Source organism: Phocoena sinus, chromosome 13 (genome assembly GCF_008692025.1).
Source record: "Phocoena sinus isolate mPhoSin1 chromosome 13, mPhoSin1.pri, whole genome shotgun sequence".
Classification (NCBI taxonomy): Eukaryota; Metazoa; Chordata; class Mammalia; order Artiodactyla; family Phocoenidae; genus Phocoena; species Phocoena sinus.
In genome coordinates, this window is record NC_045775.1 from 26,959,815 (window position 1) to 26,978,457 (window position 18,643).

The window sequence follows — 18,643 nt, forward strand, 5'->3', positions numbered from 1 at the left end:
ACTGGCTCAAGGCCACAGAGCTAACCAGTGGCAGGCTCAGAATTTGAACTCAAACCCACTGGTCTCCAAAACCTCTCCCTCATGCTTTACACGCTGCCTCCCTGAAAAATTCCTATAGCACTTAGAGCGGGGCAACTTCCTTCACATTCAGCATGTGTTGCCTTTTGTTGATGTGAATATATCTTTTTGTGTTCAGGTCCTATTTAGTCAAATAAAGTGTCTGGCCCTTGAGGGCAGGAATGATTTTATACCATTTTATGTCACCAGAACTTAGCACAATGCCCTGAAATAATAGAAACCTATTAATTGCTCCTTCATTTCTGCAGTTCTTTAGTCAAACCTCCAAGACACCATTTATTCCATTTCCAAGTCTTATTTTATACACTTGTCCCCGGTCCTAGCCTATAACATCAAGGATCCCTTATCTCCAGCTCAGTGCTTGGTGCTTAGGAGCTACTCAATAATTATCAAGAAAAATTGAGGGCTTCCCTGGTGGCGCAGTGGTTGAGAGTCCGCCTGCCGATGCAGGGGACATGGGTTCGTGCCCTGGTCCGGGAAAATCCCACATGCCGCGGAGCGGCTGGGCCTGTGAGCCATGGCCGCTGAGCCTGAGCGTCTGGTGCGTGTGCTCCGCAATGGGAGAGGCCACAACAGTGAGAGGCCCGCGTACCGAAAAAAAAAAGAAAAAAAAAGAAAAATTGAGTCAATGGTTCTTGTTGATGCTGATGACCACACTAGGTTTAACTTTTTTCTTTTTAAAATTTCGTTTTCCGGGACTTCCCTGGCGGCCCGGTAGTTAAGACTCCGCGCTTCCAGTGCAGGGGGCATGGGTTTACTCCTTGATTGGGGAACTAAGATCCCACATCCTGCGTGGCCAAAAAATAAAATATTAAAACTTCTTTAAAAAAAATTTCATTTTCCACCTCTGCATGCTATCTTTTTAATGTTCTATATTCACTCAAGTTATTGGACATTGAGCTTAAGCATTCAGTTTGGAAAAATTTCAGTAATGTAAATAAGTAAATAAATGATTCAACATCCTTATTTATCCCTTCTAATTTGTTGTAGCTTTCTCTGGACCTCTATCACACAGAAGATGATATTTACAAACTATCACTGGTGCTGGAGCCTAGAAATTCTAAATCGGTGAGTAGTGTTTTCTCTCTCAGGTTCAGTGACAAACACCATTATTTTATATTTACAATAATTGACCATTACAGTAGTGCTTTGTGATCTAAAGATTGAAGAATTAAAAAATCTATATTCTTCCCATTTTACCAATGGAACAGCTTAGCCCTGACAGATAATTATTTCTTCACATTAGAAGCTAACAAAGAAGAACATCATTTCCAGTTACTCTGTTTTATTGTTGATCTTCCATGTTCCCTCTGAGAACCTGCCCCGCCCCCCAAAAAGAAGGAACAATAATTTGAATGACCATTCTAGGCTTTTTTTAAAAAACTGATTCTACATAAAATTAGATTTAATAAATTTTAAATACCCTAATCATAATTCACAAATTTCTCTACTAATGATTCATCCAGCTCAGAATTTCAGTATCACATTGGATAGAGTCTCACTTAATTGATAGCTGACTCTTAGTAAAGAAACATTATATAATGAGTTGAAGAAACTGAATTACTGAATGTACACTGCTCATTACTCTTAGCAAGTGGACTGTAGCTCAGATATGCTTTGCACTAGTAAAAAAACAAATATCTGGGTGAATATGAAATTTACAATGAGGATGAGGTTTGCATGTTGAAAAAAAAATTTCTGTCTGCTTCTTATATCCTGAGATCTGTTTTCTTATGAAGGTCTCATTCATTACCTCCGTACCAGTTGAGTTCTGTGGCATGTTGCCAGCAACCCTAGGGCCTAAGTCTGTCCATCTATTAATACCTACTACCATTCTGAACCATCGAACTGAAAAAGGCAGAATGACTGTGAATGCTGTTCACAGTAAACGCCAGGTGGGAGACTATGAACTTGAGTCTGAGTCAGTTGACCTGGTAGCATCTGTTCTTAAAATAATGTCTGTGGTGGTCCATCACCATGTTCCCCTCCCTGCCAGCCCCAAGAAGCCCATTTCTTGGGGACACTGCAGAAGGCAGCCATATGGGAAGATACAGCACAGGAAAAGGGAGGGGTTAGGACCAGACTCTTCAAAGTTCGCGTGATGAAGAGAGAGCTAGAAAGAAAAGTAATGTTACTGAAAAAAAGGAATTCGTAAGCTCCTCCCTCATTCCATAGCTTTGGTGTGATGAAGCTGTCCTGTACGTGCACACACAGCATTGCCACCTCCTGACGCCTTCCTTTACCTATAACTAGGCACCTTAATTGCCACCTGTTGGTTGTTGGATGCCTGGCAGGTCATAATATATATGTTATCTCATTAACTCTGTTAAGGAAACAGAGTCTGGTGAGCATAGGTGTCTTACACGGACCACAGAGCCAGTCAGTAGGAGAATTTGGACTGGTCTCAGGAGTCTGCCTTCACCGCCTGTGCTTTTTCTACAGCGTGATGCTGCCCATTATTTTCCCACCACCCCTTGTTCAGAAACAGGGTAAGAATGACCATTTTAGCACACATGCCTGATTTGTGCCTTTTAGATTTACTTTGGTTTATTTTCAGGATCAAGTTTTACCAATTTTAGGAGACCTCTCCATCCAACATAAAAAAGTCTTTTTACCTCTTGTAAAAGCAGAAGCTTTCAAAGCCCCTTCCAAGTGCTAAAATCCCATGAATCTATGCAAACACATTTCCCAATCCCTTTCTGTCTCTTCTCTAAGTGGAATGTCACCTTATTTTGTATTTAGTGTTCAACGCATACTGGTAACTAAGAACAATTTCCCGTCAGGATTATATTCCTGAGAGCCTGTAGCTTTAATGTGCTTACAGTTAACACTGGCCAACCTCACCTAGTTAGTCCCAGAGCTTCTCAACCTTATTCTGTTCATGGCACCCTTAGTGCCTCATAATTTTTTGTGTTTTAATTCATGTCTCAGTTTTTTCATGCTACCTCTAGGTCAGAAGAAATACCTAACAGTTCCACTTATAGAATAGTTAGGTCCAAGCAACTAAATATGTATAAACATTGATGTTCTAATGGCTTATTACCTGCCTGAAAAAATAATACACACAGATTGAAAAAAATAACATTTTAATTTCATTCTTAAATAACCACAATTACTAATGGATATGTGTGCCTGTTGGGCATGGTACAATTTCTTAAATCTTGGAATCAGATTGGATACTGTCACCTTTATTGCTTGTTCCACATTGATTTTTTGCTTCTCAAGGACATGATATCATTGATAGAAATGTGGCACGAGCTGATGGGTGAATTGCGAACTATTTCAAGCTGGTAGTTCGTGTGCTATTGACAAATATTGAATATTGCTGTATTTCCCTCGGAAGTTTGAAATATCTTTTGGTAACCCTCTGAGTTCATCGCAGCGCTCCAGAGGAGGGGTGTGCCTTGCTGTATAGTTTGGGAACCAAGGGTTTAATCCTTTATTATATCAACAAGATGAAAGGCTTTACCGAAAGAGCCGAGATGTGTGAGCACATGTGTGTGTGTGCATGTGTGTGTGTGTGAGAGAGAAACTGTGTGAGAGTGACCATATTCAGATGGCAGATAATTTTTTGTCCTGTTTGTAGCTCACAGCAGCACCCACCTCACAACATTGGTAGAGGCTTAAATCCGTACAGTTATGCCTCACCTCCTCTTGCAAAAATGGTTATCCCCAACTTGGTATCAAATTTAAAAACAACCTGCGAATACAGGTTTGTATGCATGCACCAGCAAAAATATTTCATCATATGAGATCCCTAGGAAAAGGATACGAAGTGCACAGCACTCTTGGCTCCCAATAGGATTGTGTTTCACACTTGTGTTGTGTAAGCGAGTTATACATTATTGCTACCATCTTCTCCACATTATTAAGTGAAAATATCTTGCACGAATGTGGAAGAACCTGTGGAGGAAACAAGTTCACCAAAGCGGGGCTCGAGAGAGCTAATGATTAGCCAAACCGTCAAGAACTGATTAAGCATATTGAGAGATGCTGGTAAGATGACATAAACTTGGCTGTGCACTGCTGGCCACTTGCTGCACACACCTAATTTATCACTAGCACTGACTATTAAAGAATTAGATAACTGGTGTTTTATGTGCTTTGTATTATACAAGCAAAAAATTGTATGGATTGTTACAGAGATGTTTAAGGGTGTTTTAGTAGTATCTGGGGAACTTGGATAGGATTTTTGGGTGAGCTGGGAGAGCAATATTTTTTTCCACCTAAAATAATACAATCTAGGCTGCTGTTAAACAAACTATGTATTTAGTTACAGATTAGATTCTACAGACAAAATATTGCATTAACAAAATTTTCACTGATGTTTTCAAAATATTTAAGTACTACATAAACAGAAGTTTTTACTGATATTAATATGCAAAACTTATATGGCTTTCTCAGTGTCCCTGGTCCAAATTGCTCGAGACCCCAGATAAAGTTGAAAAATGTGTGTGTTTTCTGTCAGCAGCCTACCTCCCCTACGACGCCCACCAAGCCCGTGGTGCCCCTGGAGTGGGCCTCAGGCGTGATGCCAAAGCCAGATCCTACAGTCATCAACAAGCACATAAGGAAATTAGTTGAGGTAAGTGGTTGAGGGACAGTTAAATGTGAGCAGTTAAAAGGAGGCCCCTTTCTCTTTCCAGAATATTCTCGGGTTGCCCAGGAATCAGATGGAGTCCATGAAAACAGCCCTCTAGCAAGTAAGAGCAATTCAGCAGACACTTAGCTCTACCTGGCACTGGCTTCTGGGGAAGAACCTCCCAGGAAGTCCCCCTTTCCCCTTCCTGTCTGTCAGTTCTCACTTGCCCAAATACTCTCAGCTACTTAGAACCCCTCACTTCCCCAGGCATTTGACACTTCTGTCATTGTCCCTGCAACCCAAGGGACTGTTTGAGGATTAGAATCTACTCATTAAAACCCACATGGGGGGCTTCCCTGGTGGTGCAGTGGTTAAGAATCTGCCTGTCAATTCAGGGGATACGGGTTTGAGCCCTGGTCCAGGAAGGTCGCTGAGCAACTAAGCCCGTGCGCCACAACTACTGAGCCTATGCTCTAGAGCCCACAAGCCACAACTACTGAGCCTGCGTGCCACAACTACTGAAGCCCACATGCCATAACTACTGAGGCCCACGTACCTAGAGTCCATGCTCCACGATAAGAGAAGCCACCCAATGAGAAGCCCATGCACCGCAACAAAGAGTAGCCCCTGCTCACCACAACTAGAAAAAGCCCTCAGGCAGCAACAAAGAACCAATGGAGCCAAGAATAAGTAAATAAATAAATAAGTTTATAAAAAAAAAAACCCACATGGGTCACCATAAAATGCTGGATAAATTGGTTACATGAGGGTAGGAAAAAATACTGTAAGTTGAGTAGTTTCTCCAGCTGTATATATTTGGGGGTCTGTGACACCGCAGCGCAACAGCATTTAGGTCAGAAACATCACTTAATGAAGGGCAAGATTGCGTCAGAATTTTCCATATTAAAAACAACAAAAAAAGAGTAGATGCACCAATGTGGGAAAGATGGAAATATCTCAGACACTAGAAATTGTGATTGTTGATTAAACATCTCCCTTCATGGACTAGTACATCCTCAAATGCAATAGGAACAAGTCTTTGGGATGTTATGTGCTTTTTGCTGGGAAAGGACGTTTACAGAAAAAGAATGTTCTATATCTTGGATCATCCATGGAACTATGAAGTGCTGAAAGAAAAGTTGCATGGGGCATGGGAGTCAGGAAGGGGAGATTAGAAAGGGTGAGGGAAGGGGATGAGACAGCCATAAGGTCCAGTGGAGACCATGTGATGATGTGGTAGTGACAGACCCAACTTGGAGCCAGGGAAGGTGGGCAAAGGATCTGGGTGCATGGAGTTGCAGCTCAGGAAGGTCTAGAATCAGGAAATGAATGAAGTATTTTTTCCTCTACTCTCTCCTCTGCTTTTCTCTGAATGCTCACTCCATTCTCTGCAGACAGACTTTCCTTGCTCCACACGAGGAGCCTCTTTCTCCCCCACCCCTTTGTACCTTACCTCTTTTCTCCAATTCCAGTTTCATGGGGGAAGGTTGGCCCAGTTTGGTTGGATTGAGTACTATTGATTTAATTGAATAAATGGCTGGGTTTCATTTGAATTTCCATAATGAATTTTATTCCAAAAAAATCTTGTTCTCTCAGTATAAATACGGGTATTGAACTATAAATCGTAAGCACTCCATAATAGTTCATTTTTAAGCAATTTTGATTATGGATAAGCATTGATAGTGAGACTTGCAAAAAATTCAGTTATTTATGGATAAACTTGCAATGGGTGCTAAACAATCATATTTTTAATTAAGTAATTTGTTCATTTATACTTTGCCTACTTCCCAAAATACTCCTGAAGCAGTTGTGCCCTAAGGCAATACAGATAATATATAATAGAAACCACAGGGGAATTGCCAACAAACACATGAAAGAATGTTCAACATCACTAATCATTAGAGAAATGCAAATCAAAACTACAATGAGGTATCACCTCACACCAGTCAGAATGGCCATCATCAAAATATCTACAAACAATAAATGCTGGAGAGGGTGTGGAGAAAAGGGAACCCTCTTGCGCTGTTGGTGGGAGTGTAAATTGATACAGCCACTATGGAGAACAGTATGGAGGTTCCTTAAAAAACTACAAATAGAACTACCATACGACCCAGCAATCCCACTACTGGGCATATATCCTGAGAAAACCATAATTCAAAAAGAGTCATGTACCACAATGTTCGTTGCAGCTCTATTTACGAAAGCCAGGACATGGAAGCAACCTAAGTGTCCATCAACAGATGAATGGATAAAGAAGATGTGGCACATATATACAATGGAATATTACTCAGCCATAAAAAGAAACAAAATTGAGTTATTTGTAGGGAGGTGGATGGACCTAGAGTCTGTCATATGGAGTGAAGTCAGAAAGATAAAGACAAATACCATATGCTAACACATATATATGGAATCTAAAAAAAAAAAAATACGGTTCTGAAGAACCTAGGGGCAGGACAGGAATAAAGACGCAGACATAGAGGATGGACTTGAGGACACGGGGAGGGGGAAGGGTAATCTGGGACGAAGTGAGAGAGTGGCATGTACTTATATATTCTACCAAGTGTAAAATAGATAGCTAGTGGGAAGCAGCCACATAGAACAGGGAGATCAGCTCGGTGCTTTGTGTCCACCTGGAAGGGTGGGAGGGAGATGCAAGAGGGAGGAGATTTGGGGATATATGTGTATATATAGCTGATTCACTTTGTTATAAAGCAGAAACTAACACACCGTTGTAAAGCAATTATACTCCAATAAAGATGTTAAAAAAAAAAAAGAAATCACAGGGGAAAGAGAGATTGCTTCATTATAACTGGACTTTAAGTCAAATGTTTGCATACATGTGTTTGCAGGGAGAACTTACAAACTTTTTGAAAATCCAGTTTAGCAGAGGGCAATGGAAAATTCTTTTTTCTTTTTTTTTTTTTGTGGTACACGGGCCTCTCACTGTTGTGGCCTCTCCCATTGCGGAGCACAGGCTCTGGACGTGCAGGCTCAGCGGCCATGGCTCATGGGCCCAGCCGCTCTACAGCATGTGGGATCCTCCCAGACCGGGACACGAACCCGTGTCCCCTGCATCGGCAGGCGAACTCTCAACCACTGCGCCACCAGGGAAGCCCAGAAAAATCTTTCTTATTTTTTTCTGATTATAAAGAAAGCCAGGGCAGTCCACTGGTTAGGACTCAGCACTTTCACTGACATGGCCCCAGGTTCAATCCCTGGTTGGGGAATTAAGATCCCGCAAGCCACGTGGTGCGGCAAAAAAATAAAAAAATTAAAAAGCTGAATATTAAAACATTTCAGAAATAGAAAGTTTTACTGTCAGGACTTGATGTCTCTTCTGTCTAGGGTTAATCACTGATAATTTGTAGATCATCTTGTATGATTTTATTCTCCGCCCCCATACACACACACACATATATACATGTATATCTTTGAGAAAGCTTGTTCAGTTATTTCCTTAGAACAATTCCTAGAAGTGGAATTGCTGTGTCAGAGTAAGCACTGATTGTCCTCCAGAAAGATTGTGGCTATTTGCTTTACCAACTTGATAAGAGAGTGCCTATTTTCTCATAACCCTAGGAAATTATCAATTGTTTTAATGTTTTCCAATTTGAGAGGTAAAAAAAAAGTTTCATTAGTATTTCCATAATTACTAGCAGAATTGAATGTCTTTCCATGAATGTATTGTCCATTTGTATTTTTACTTTGGTGATCCTCTGTTTTCCTTTTGTGTCCTCTCATAAGTGTTGCAAATGATTTTCTCTGTCGTTTATATTTAAATTTGTTAATTGAGTTTTTTTGATTCAGATATTTTGCATTTTATTGTAATGAAATACTTTTGTTTATGACCTCTGACTTGGATGTCGTCCTAAGAAAGGTCTTTCCTACTCAAAGATAATAAAACATGAAAAATATTTTTATCTATTTACCTTTGGTTTTTTATAACTTAATTTTTACATTAAAATATTTAAGGCATCTGGAATTTAGTTTAGGGGCAATTTATTTTATAAGATTATCAGCCATTTAACTCAACAGCAATTATTAGATAACCCATAATTTCCCTATGGATTTGAATAGATACTTTTGGATATTCTGAATTCTTACATACATATGGATCTGTTTCTGGACTGTACTCTCTGCAGTAAGTTGCAATACCATGTTGTTTTGACTAATGTATCTTTGATTTCTGATAGGGCACATTGCCCCTCATTACCCGTCATTGTTTTAGTTGAAATATAACTGACCTTCTAGATGTTCTAGGTGCACAACATAGTGATTCAATATTCCTACACATTACAAAATGATCACCACAATAAGTCTAGTTACCATCTGTCACCATACAATGATATTAAAATATTACTGACTATATTACCCATGCTGTACTTTCCATCCCGTGACTCGTTTATTTTATAACTGGAAGTTTGCACCTCTTAATTTCCCTCACCTATTCATTCATCCTCCCACTCCTCTCACCTCTGGCAACCACGTGTTTGTTCTCTGTATCTATGAATCTGTTTCTGGTTTATTTTTTTTGTTCATTTGTTTTTTAGATCCCACATACAAGTGAAATCCTATGATATTTGTCTTTCTCCGCCTGACTTATTTCACTTAGAGTAATACCCTAAGGTCTATCTATGTTGTCAAAAAATGGCAAGATTTTCCATATTCCATTTTATTTATATACCACATCTTTATCTATTCATCTATTGATGAACACTTAGGTTGCTTCCATATCTTGGCTATTGTAAATAACGCTGGAATGAACACAGGGATGTATATATCTTTCAAATTAGTGTTTTTGATTTCTTTGGAAAAAATACCCAGAAGTGGAATTACTGGATTGTATGATAGCTCTGTTTTTAATTTTTTGAGGAACTTCTATACTGTTTTCCATAGTAGCAGCACCAATTTGTAATCCCAACAACAGTACATGAGGGTGCCCTTTTCTCCTCACCCTCACCAACACTTGTTATTTGTTGTCTTTTTGATCATAGCCATTTTGACAGGTGTGAGGTGGTATCTCTGTGTGGTTTTGATTTGCATTTCCCTGAGATGAGTGATAAGTGATGTTGAACATCTTTTCATGTGTCTGTTGGCCATCTGTAAGTCTTCTTTGGAAAAATGTTTATTCAGGTCCTCTACCTATTTTTTAATTGGGTTGTTTGTTTTTTGATATTGAGTTGTATGAGTTCTTTGTATATTTTGAATATTATCCCCTTATCAGAGATATCATTTGCAAGTATCTTCTGCTATTCAGTAGGTGGCCTTTTCATTTTGTTGATAGTTTCCTTCCCTGTGCAAAAGCTTTTTAGTTTGATATAGTCCCAGTTGTTTGATTTTGCTTTTGTTTCCCTTGCCTGAGATCATTACTCCTCACCTTAAACAAACAATTTTAGGTTATTCTCAACATGTTCACTTCTATAGGAACTTTAGAATCAATTTGTTCATTTCAAACAAATTCCCACCGGGATTTTGACTGCATTACGTTAAATGTATTCTTTGATTTTTGAGATAATTTAACATTTTAAAGTTTCATTTTCTATTGTCATGGTACTGGGATTTGTGAATTCACCAAGCCTTGCTCCTACTCAACCCTGAGGTCTCAGTTGAGACCTTGCTTTCTCCAGGAAACATTTTAAAATCTCCCTTCCCCACTCCCCCAGCACTCTGTCTTTATCCTCAGCGTTGCACTTATCTCATTATACCATAAAGGCATCTCAATTTTGTTATCTCCCACTAGATTCCAAGCTCCTTGATAGAAAGAATAATATGCTAGTTATCATTGCTTTCCCAGTAACAATTCAGAGGCTGATTCGTAAATAGTCATTCAACAAATATTTGCCTTTCCTTTACAGTCTGTGTTTAGAAATTATGACCATGACCAGGATGGGTACATCTCCCAAGAGGACTTTGAAAGTATAGCTGCCAATTTTCCCTTCTTGGATTCCTTTTGTGTGCTGGACAAAGATCAGTAAGTTTAATTTTGTTTTATTGTAATGCAACTGTCCCGAAGCAGAAAATTACTACGAAAGAAGAGCAGGGAAACCTTTAATTTATGTCTTGACAGAGTTGATCCTAGTGTATTGATGAAAGGTGTCTAGGTGTTTTTTCACTGATTTTTTTCTTGGTGTCCACAAACATGACTGGCTGGATGGAATCACAGGGCAGACCACATCATCGGTGTTAAGTACATGTGTTCACTTACAAATTAGCCCAGCTCTCCATTTCCGATATTACTGCTGCAACTTAGCTAGTTCATCAACCCCAAAACCTCCATCAAAAAAGAATAGAGACTAAATATAGTTAGATCTAGCATGGTGGAGTCCTCAGCATCAGTGCACCGGGGGCAATCTTAAAAGTCATCAAGTAAGTAAGATCTTTTTTTACATTACTTACGATCTTCAGGAGAGCAGGTGATGGCTGCAGATAGCCAAGAAGTGTTTATGCTTTGTTTTTTCCTTTGCTAGTTCAGAGGTTGTCTTGAGAAACAAAGGAAAAAATATATTTCTCTTTAGCTTCATATGATTCATGGGAGATTAAATAACTTCAGAGGCTAAAACCTGGATCATTAAAAAAATATAATGATTAAAAAAAAATTTGCCAAGAAACCCTGGCATTAATAATTTTATCACTTCATTTTTAGTTATGTGAGATCAGTTCCTAGTTTAAAAATCATCTGTAATGAAATGCTGGATTTTATATTGGTTAAATGTCCAAGTTATATCACATTAAAATTCTCTAATATTTTTGTTGGTGTGAGAATTAAACGAAAATTAAAGCCTTGGTACTTTATCATAAACGTCTTAAAACCTTAATCCATCTTCATTGTATAACAGAGAATACTTTCAAAATAAAATTAAGTTATTAGAAACATACACTTCCTTTATAAAATAAAACTTAAGTTTTATTTTATAAAACTTACTTCCCACTAACTACCCACTTCTTCCCTCAGTTTGTTTCTGTCAGTGACATGTTCGTAGAACATGAACTTAAAATCACTTCCCAGTCTTCATTTTGTTTCTCTGCCGGTTCTTGTTTGGAACAGAGAGTGTCCCAGCAGATATATTTTTTTTCCTAAGAAAACTTTTTTCCCCTAAAAATGAAGGTTTAAAGTATTCATAGCTTACATGATTTCTTTTGTCAGACAGGCTTAGATATGTTGATTTTGAGAGAAGAATGGACCATCCAGGAGAAGATTCTAACAAGTTGTCAAAGATATGGCGCCAAGATTCAGTAGAACGGTTAGGGCAAGAGATGTAGATTGTTAGGTCTTCAGCCCAGTCGTGTTAGCTGGAGTTCCAGGAGTGTGAGCACAGTCTGATGGGAAAGTTTAGAGGAACATGAGCACGGGGACGCAAGGAATGCAGCTTCAGGGACTCCTCTCCCCACGTGCAGCAACTGAAAGGAAGACATGGATCCTGCAGAAGAGCTGGCAAAGGGGGCACATAAGAGGCAGGAGGGAAACCAGGGCTACATGGAATCACAGGGGACTGTGGAGGAGGGAGTGTCAAAAAGGAGGAAACCTGTCCCATGTCACATGCTGCCAGGAGGTCAAGTTCAAGGAATGAGAAAAGGCCGCTGAGGATGTCACTGTGACAGTTTCAGTAGAATGGTGGGTTAGAAACCTGATTATATGGAGGAAGGAATAATTGAAAGAAATGGAAAAAATGTCTAACGAGTACTCTTCTTGAAAACTGCAGGAGTAAGAGAAGAAAAAGGGAAAAGACAAATGTTGGAAATGGAGGCAGGATTGAGGAAAGACATTTGTAAGGAGGGGAAGTCCTGAGTGTATTTGTAAACAGAGGAAAGAGTGGGTGACAAGATGCAGCAGGAGAAACATGGTCCTGGAGAGGCTGGAGAGTGGGGGAGGGGAGAATGACCCCAAGAGAGGACTGACGAGATATAAAGGAATTCTGAACTGGCATGGAAGGGTATGGAGAGAAGGCAATATGCAGCTCCCTTACACCAATGGATTTGATCTTTTTTGGTAACCAAGATGTCAGGGTGTGTGGTGGTAGATGCAACCAGAGTTTCTATGTGGAGAAGATCTGGGAGAATCACTCTAGTGAATGATCTGTGAGCCAGTAAGACATGAATGAAAAGATTACCAATGGTAGTGGCCTGGATGACATCAGGCAGAATGAATATGAGAATGGTTGGTCCAGTTTTCACAGTTTTCTGCCTTTCTCCAGCAACCTGATCCTTGCAAACTCTATTGTGAGGCAAAGGCTAGAAAGGAGATGTCTTTCTGGAAGCTACTACTTGGTAATGAAGAAGACTTTCTGTGCTGCAGTGCACAAGCCACACACACACACACACACACACACGCACGCACACACACATATCTTCTGCTTGCTAAGAAAGCCTTTGACACTGAAAGCTGTCCTTTGAGTTTCTCTCTTTTCAGATGTGACAGGAAAGTGAACATTCCCCACCCCCCACCCTCCGCTTTTGTCCAGAAAGGTTTGGGAGGTGAGTGATTTAAGTGTGGCAACTACTTAGCAACATGGTATTCAAAGATCCCTCTCTTCTTTGATTCTCTTCACAGGGATGGTCTAATTAGTAAGGATGAAATGATGGCTTACTTCCTGAGAGCTAAGTCCCAACTACACTGTAAAATGGGACCAGGATTTGTCCATAATTTTCAGGAGATGACCTATCTCAAGCCAACCTTCTGTGAACACTGTGCAGGATTTGTAAGTCTGTTTTCCATTGCTTTCTCTTCTATGTAGTGATTTGTGCAGTATTCTGAGAATGTGGGAAAATGATACATGAACAGAGTCCATTGTCTGCCTTAGATCCAAAGTAAAACATGATGGCTCCCTGAAATTAAACATTCAATTAAAAACAAAAGCAAGATCTGCAGATTTAGCTATGTTCTTTCTAGGAATGCAGGGCTGGAGAAGACAGGGAAGGTTGGTGAAGCGTATTAACTCAGGAGAGCAGTTTGTCTGTTAATACCTGCCAGGGAAAAGTTCTGCCCAATAAGCCATGGCATCCATCACTGAGTGCGATTAAGTGGTATATTTATTATAGCCAGTTCCTCTCAGTCCTTGTTTCATATGGTGTCAGTCACTAGAAATCTATCATGATATGGCTCCATAATTCATAACTCAGAAAGGAAAAAAAATCTTTTCGAAGAGAAGATGGTTATAATAATAAATAACATTTACTCGGCATTTGACAGTAATAAAATATTTCCTGAGGGATTAGTGTAATTAATCCTCATAACTAGCCCATAAGGTGGGCCTTTTACTCTCCGCATTTGCATATGAATGTAGAGAGGTCCAGAGAGGATAACTCAAGTTTCCCAGGATTTCACAGCCAGTATTGACTAGAGCCGGGACTCAAACTCTAGTGTTCTGGCTCTACCTACACCACTGCAACAAATGAAGGTTGTACACCTCGCTTCCCCACATCTGACGATCCTTTAGCAACTAAGGTCATGTTTGGCCCTGGTGTTAAACAAAGACCCTCGAGCTCTGAACATCTTCTAGTTGATATCCAAGTAATGTAAGATGGAAAATGTAGTACTCTACACAAGGGTAGCCCAGCAGCCAGGTGAGTGGCATTTGTCCAGATGCCAGCTCAGTTTTGTTAGCTTCATTCAGCAGTCATGTCCCCCTGTGGACCCGTATGGAATTCGTAGCTGATATCATATACACTCCCATTAAATTACATTTTTCGCTTTCAGTCTTGAATAACTGGCTTTGGGGAGCCAAAGGGCAGGCGTTTGAATTCAAGCACACACCCCGCTGAGAACAGGTAAATTAGAGGCAGTGGTTACCTCAAAGATGGCCCCCCATGATCATAGTAGCTGCTGTGATCAAGGGGCAAGGCAGCCTAACCAGCTCTCTTAGCCCACCCCAGGGAAGGAGAGGTTCTCCTACCAGCTACACCACTGGGATTGCATCACCTGGCCATTTTATCATCAAACAAATACTTTTCCTTCTTCATGTATCTCTCTTCTGATGGGAATTTTTGCCTGTATCTAGACCTGAAAAATGCTCAAGTGGTACGGAGCCATGTGTAACTCTCTCCTGCAGAGTGAGGCCCAGGGAATCTGTTTGGCCCTGGCCTGGCACAGCCAGAAGTCAGGCTGAGACATCTGACCCATGGTGTGGTGTGAGAGTTGGTAGGTCCTTATCAAATCTCAAGGTCTTGTCTCTGCTCTCCAGTCCTTCTGGATGTCTCTCCCTTCCATGGAGGCTCTGATTCTATAGAAGCAGCAAGGTAGGCTTTCTTGGGAGCTTCCACACACTTCCCTCCCCAACTCATCAGAGCGGATTTGCTGGCGCTAGGTTTTTGATGCAGCTGTGATCAGGTCGAAAGCTCTGGACTTGGAGTCCAGAACTCTGACTTTGAATCTCAATTCTGCCTCTTATTAATCTATGTCCTTGACCAAATCATTGATCATCTTTGAGTCGCTGTTTTCCTATCTGTAAGAGGGGGTTAAGACTTACCTGCCACGTTGTTGTAGTATTAAATGATATCAGACATGTTGCATACCACAGAGCTCAGAGTGAATCTTTCTCTTTTTTTAGTGTTCCTTTATGCTTTTGGAGTTTTATCGAAATTAACTAATTCAGAGTTTTAATATCCCTTTTTATTTTTCAAAATATACTTAATTTCCTTGCTATAATTTGAATTGATCTTTACTCACACACCTTTTTTAAAAAGCTCTTTGGTTTTCAAAGGGATTTATAAATACCATGCTCTAGCTGGGTCATTGAAAGGAACTGTGGGGGAATAGAAGGAACTATATTTTAGTGCTTGGACCACCTGCTTTTGAAATAAATTCCATTTTAAGGGTAAGGAAGACAAATAGACACTGCTTGACATACATTGATTTTAGAATTAGAATTCCAGAGCTGAAAGAATTTTGCTAATTCCCTTATTTTGAGCTCTGGAGAAGTTAAGTGACTTCCCTAAGGTCACACGGATCACTAGCAGCAGAACCATGACTCATGTTTAGTTCTCCTTACTCCCAGTCGAGTGCTCCTCCCACCACAGTCACTCCAAGTCTTACAGCAGCCTCAGGTCTCTAAATCAGAGACTGTGGGAAGTACCCTCTCCTGTCCTTGGCTGGCACGCTGACCCAGAGCCTCTTCGTGCCTCGTGTTGTCTCCTGCTTCTTTTTTTTTTTTTTTTTTTTTTGCGGTACACGGGCCTCTCACTGTAGTGGCCTGTCCCGCTGCGGAGCACAGGCTTAGCTGCCATGGCTCACGGGCCCAGCCGATCCGCGGCATGTGGGATCTTCCCGGACCGGGGCACGAACTGCATCGGCAGGTGGACTCTCAACCACTGCGCCATCAGGGAAGACCCCCTGCTTCTTAAGTAAGCATTAGCAAGCAACGCCCTGACTTGCCTGCCTCATGGGACTCATGCTTGACTTCATCTTCATCAGCAGTTTCTGCAGCTATGCTAATAACGTGCCATAGCCAGAGATTTGGATGCTTCTTAAACCTTATCCTTTCTCGTCCTAGATCAGCGGCTTTTGTTCTGATCACACACAAAACTCCCAGGAGCAATGGCTTCCTCTCTTTCCCTGAAGTGACATACTCTTCACATTCTTCTTTTCCTACTTACTAGCTATGAGATCTTGCCAAATGACTTCACCTCTCTGTAGCTTAGTCTCCTCATCTGTAAAAATGAGAAAATTATTATTACCTATCTCATAAGGATATTGTGAGCATTAAATGAATTGCTACATGGGACTTCCCTGGTGGTGCAGTGGTTAAGAATCCGCCTGCCAATGCAGGGGACATGGGTTCGACCCCTGGTCCGGGAAGATTCCACATGCCACGGAGCAACTAAGCCCATGCGCCACAACTACTGACCCTGCGCTCTGGAGCACGCGAGCCACAACTACTGAGCCCACGTGCCACAATTACTGAAGCCTGCACTCTAGAGCCCATGCTCTGCAACAAGGGAAGCCACCACATTGAGAAGCCCGTGCACCGCAACGAAGAGTAGTCCCCGCTCGCCGCAACTAGAGAAAGACTGCGTGCAGCAACGAGGACCCAACGCAGCCAAAAATATATTAATTAATTAATTAATTAATTAAAAAAATGACTTGCTACACATAGCTTAAAACTGTGCCTTTCACATAGCAAGAGTTCATTAAATGTTAGCTATCATTGTTATTTTTGTTATTACTATTACCAAGGGCTCTGTGAGGAAACGATTTCTCATCACTACAAAGTTTCCCAGATGTGGGACCTTGCAAGTTATTTAACTTCCTGCATCATCACACTCACCTTTTATAAAAGGGAAGCAAACTGGATTATCGTAAAGATCCTTATAGCTCTGACAGATGTGATTGGCCTACCCACCCACTTTCCTTTTCTGTACTGATGCCTCCCCATCCCTTTTCCAGTCATCCTAGGCACCTGAGGCCTCGCTTCCAGTTAGTTGTCTTAATAATCCTTCCTGTCTCCAAGGCAAAGTGTTGCCCTGTCCCAAGAGGCATTTGCATCTTAATAATGTTTTCTGAAGGACCAAATAACTTTTAAGGCTCAAAGGAATCACTCTCCACTGATGGAATTTCCTTGTCAGAAAGAGAGTAAGGAGCAACTTTCCCAAAGCCTTGAATCCCTTCACATCAGTAGCTACTCTCCTAGGGCCATGACGCCCACACTCAGGGCATTGTTCTGCTATAACACATTGTGAACAACACTCCCATCAATGCCAGTAGCCCACCAGCCCTCTTTCTTTCAAAATTATTTTATTAGGTAGATATCAGCCACTTAGCCTAACCACTCAAAGTGTAGAAATGGAGCTTCTCCAACTTGAGCTCAGCCCGTTTAATTCATCAGCACTGTATGTTCCTGATGCCCCTGGTTCCCACATGCAAGAGCTGCAGGAGGCCTGGAAAAGGATGTGGGAAGTCCCCCTCTTCACAGGGATTACAGTGTGGCAGAGGTTTGTGAAGACACCACCACCAGGATGATGCCCCTGAACCGCCTGGGCAAACACTCCCTTGTTAAACTGTAGGCCCTCACATCTCTCCTGAGACTCTCGTCACTTCCTACATCCTACTCCTTACTTGGTTGGCAGAATCTGAGCCTTTTCTGCATCTCCCACAGCCCCAGCACAGGCCAAACACACAGCAAATGCAGAGAATAAATACACAAACAAATGCAAAATCTTTTCCTCTTCTGTGTTCTTTCAAGGTAGAAATGCTTCTCAGAAGAGAATCAAGCAAAATCCAAACGCTTTAGTGGGATGCATAGCTTCGGTCGCTTAATTTACCGTAGGGGGCGCCAAGAGCAGCTAGTGTGATTTTCAAAAAAAGCAGAGGGAGCCAGGGGCTATCAAAGGCAGAGTGACAGAGTCTCCCTGTGCGTTTTGCTGAGAGCGCATTATGCCAAAGTCCAATAAATGCACCAACGTCAGTTTCCCATCCCAGCTCCCGTTTGGCTCCCAGAAAGAAAAGGGAAGCAAAACTCCTGTTATTGCCCCAGCTGCCGTGGGCTGGGAGAGGGTCCTTCTATCTGACAGGAAGGGTGTCAGGAGCAGCTACATCCTGTTTGTGCTCTACCAGGCATCACGCTTCCCAGGACTTCCTTCTCTGTGGCCTTGTTTTCTTTCCAGATTTCTCTCCAGATTCCCTGACATTACTTTGTCTTTTGTTACAGCTCTGGGGCATAATCAAGCAAGGATACAAATGCAAAGGTAAATGTTACTTTGTTAAACTTTTTATTTTATTTTATTTTATAAATTAATTTGTATTGGAGTATAGTTGCTTTACAATGTTGTGTTAGTTTCTGCTGTACAGAAATGTGAATCAGTTATACATATACATATCTCCCCTCTTTTTTAGATTCCCTTCCCATTTAGGTCACCACAGAGCATTGAGTAGAGTTCCCTGTGCTATACAGTAGGTTCTCATTACTTATCTATTTTATACATAGTAGTGTATATATGTCGATCCCAATCTCCCATTGTTAAAATTTTTAAATGTGACTTTTGGGGCAGGAA

The 18,643-nt window shown here is 41.0% G+C and overlaps 1 protein-coding gene across 5 annotated transcripts in view; it reads left to right on the forward strand.

Annotated features, from left to right (window-relative positions):
- Positions 1 to 18,643, forward strand: part of RASGRP3 (RAS guanyl releasing protein 3) — a 102,871-nt gene that overhangs the window by 79,351 nt on the left and 4,877 nt on the right. For 4 of the 5 annotated variants that reach the window (XM_032653556.1, XM_032653557.1, XM_032653555.1 and 1 more), the window contains 5 exons: positions 1,069 to 1,146; positions 4,547 to 4,663; positions 10,516 to 10,631; positions 13,209 to 13,356; positions 18,301 to 18,337. In XM_032653556.1, coding sequence (XP_032509447.1) covers positions 1,069 to 1,146; positions 4,547 to 4,663; positions 10,516 to 10,631; positions 13,209 to 13,356; positions 18,301 to 18,337 — 496 coding nt within the window. The remainder of the gene's footprint in view (positions 1 to 1,068; positions 1,147 to 4,546; positions 4,664 to 10,515; positions 10,632 to 13,208; positions 13,357 to 18,300; positions 18,338 to 18,643) is intronic. The other variant, XM_032653558.1, reaches the window with a different exon arrangement.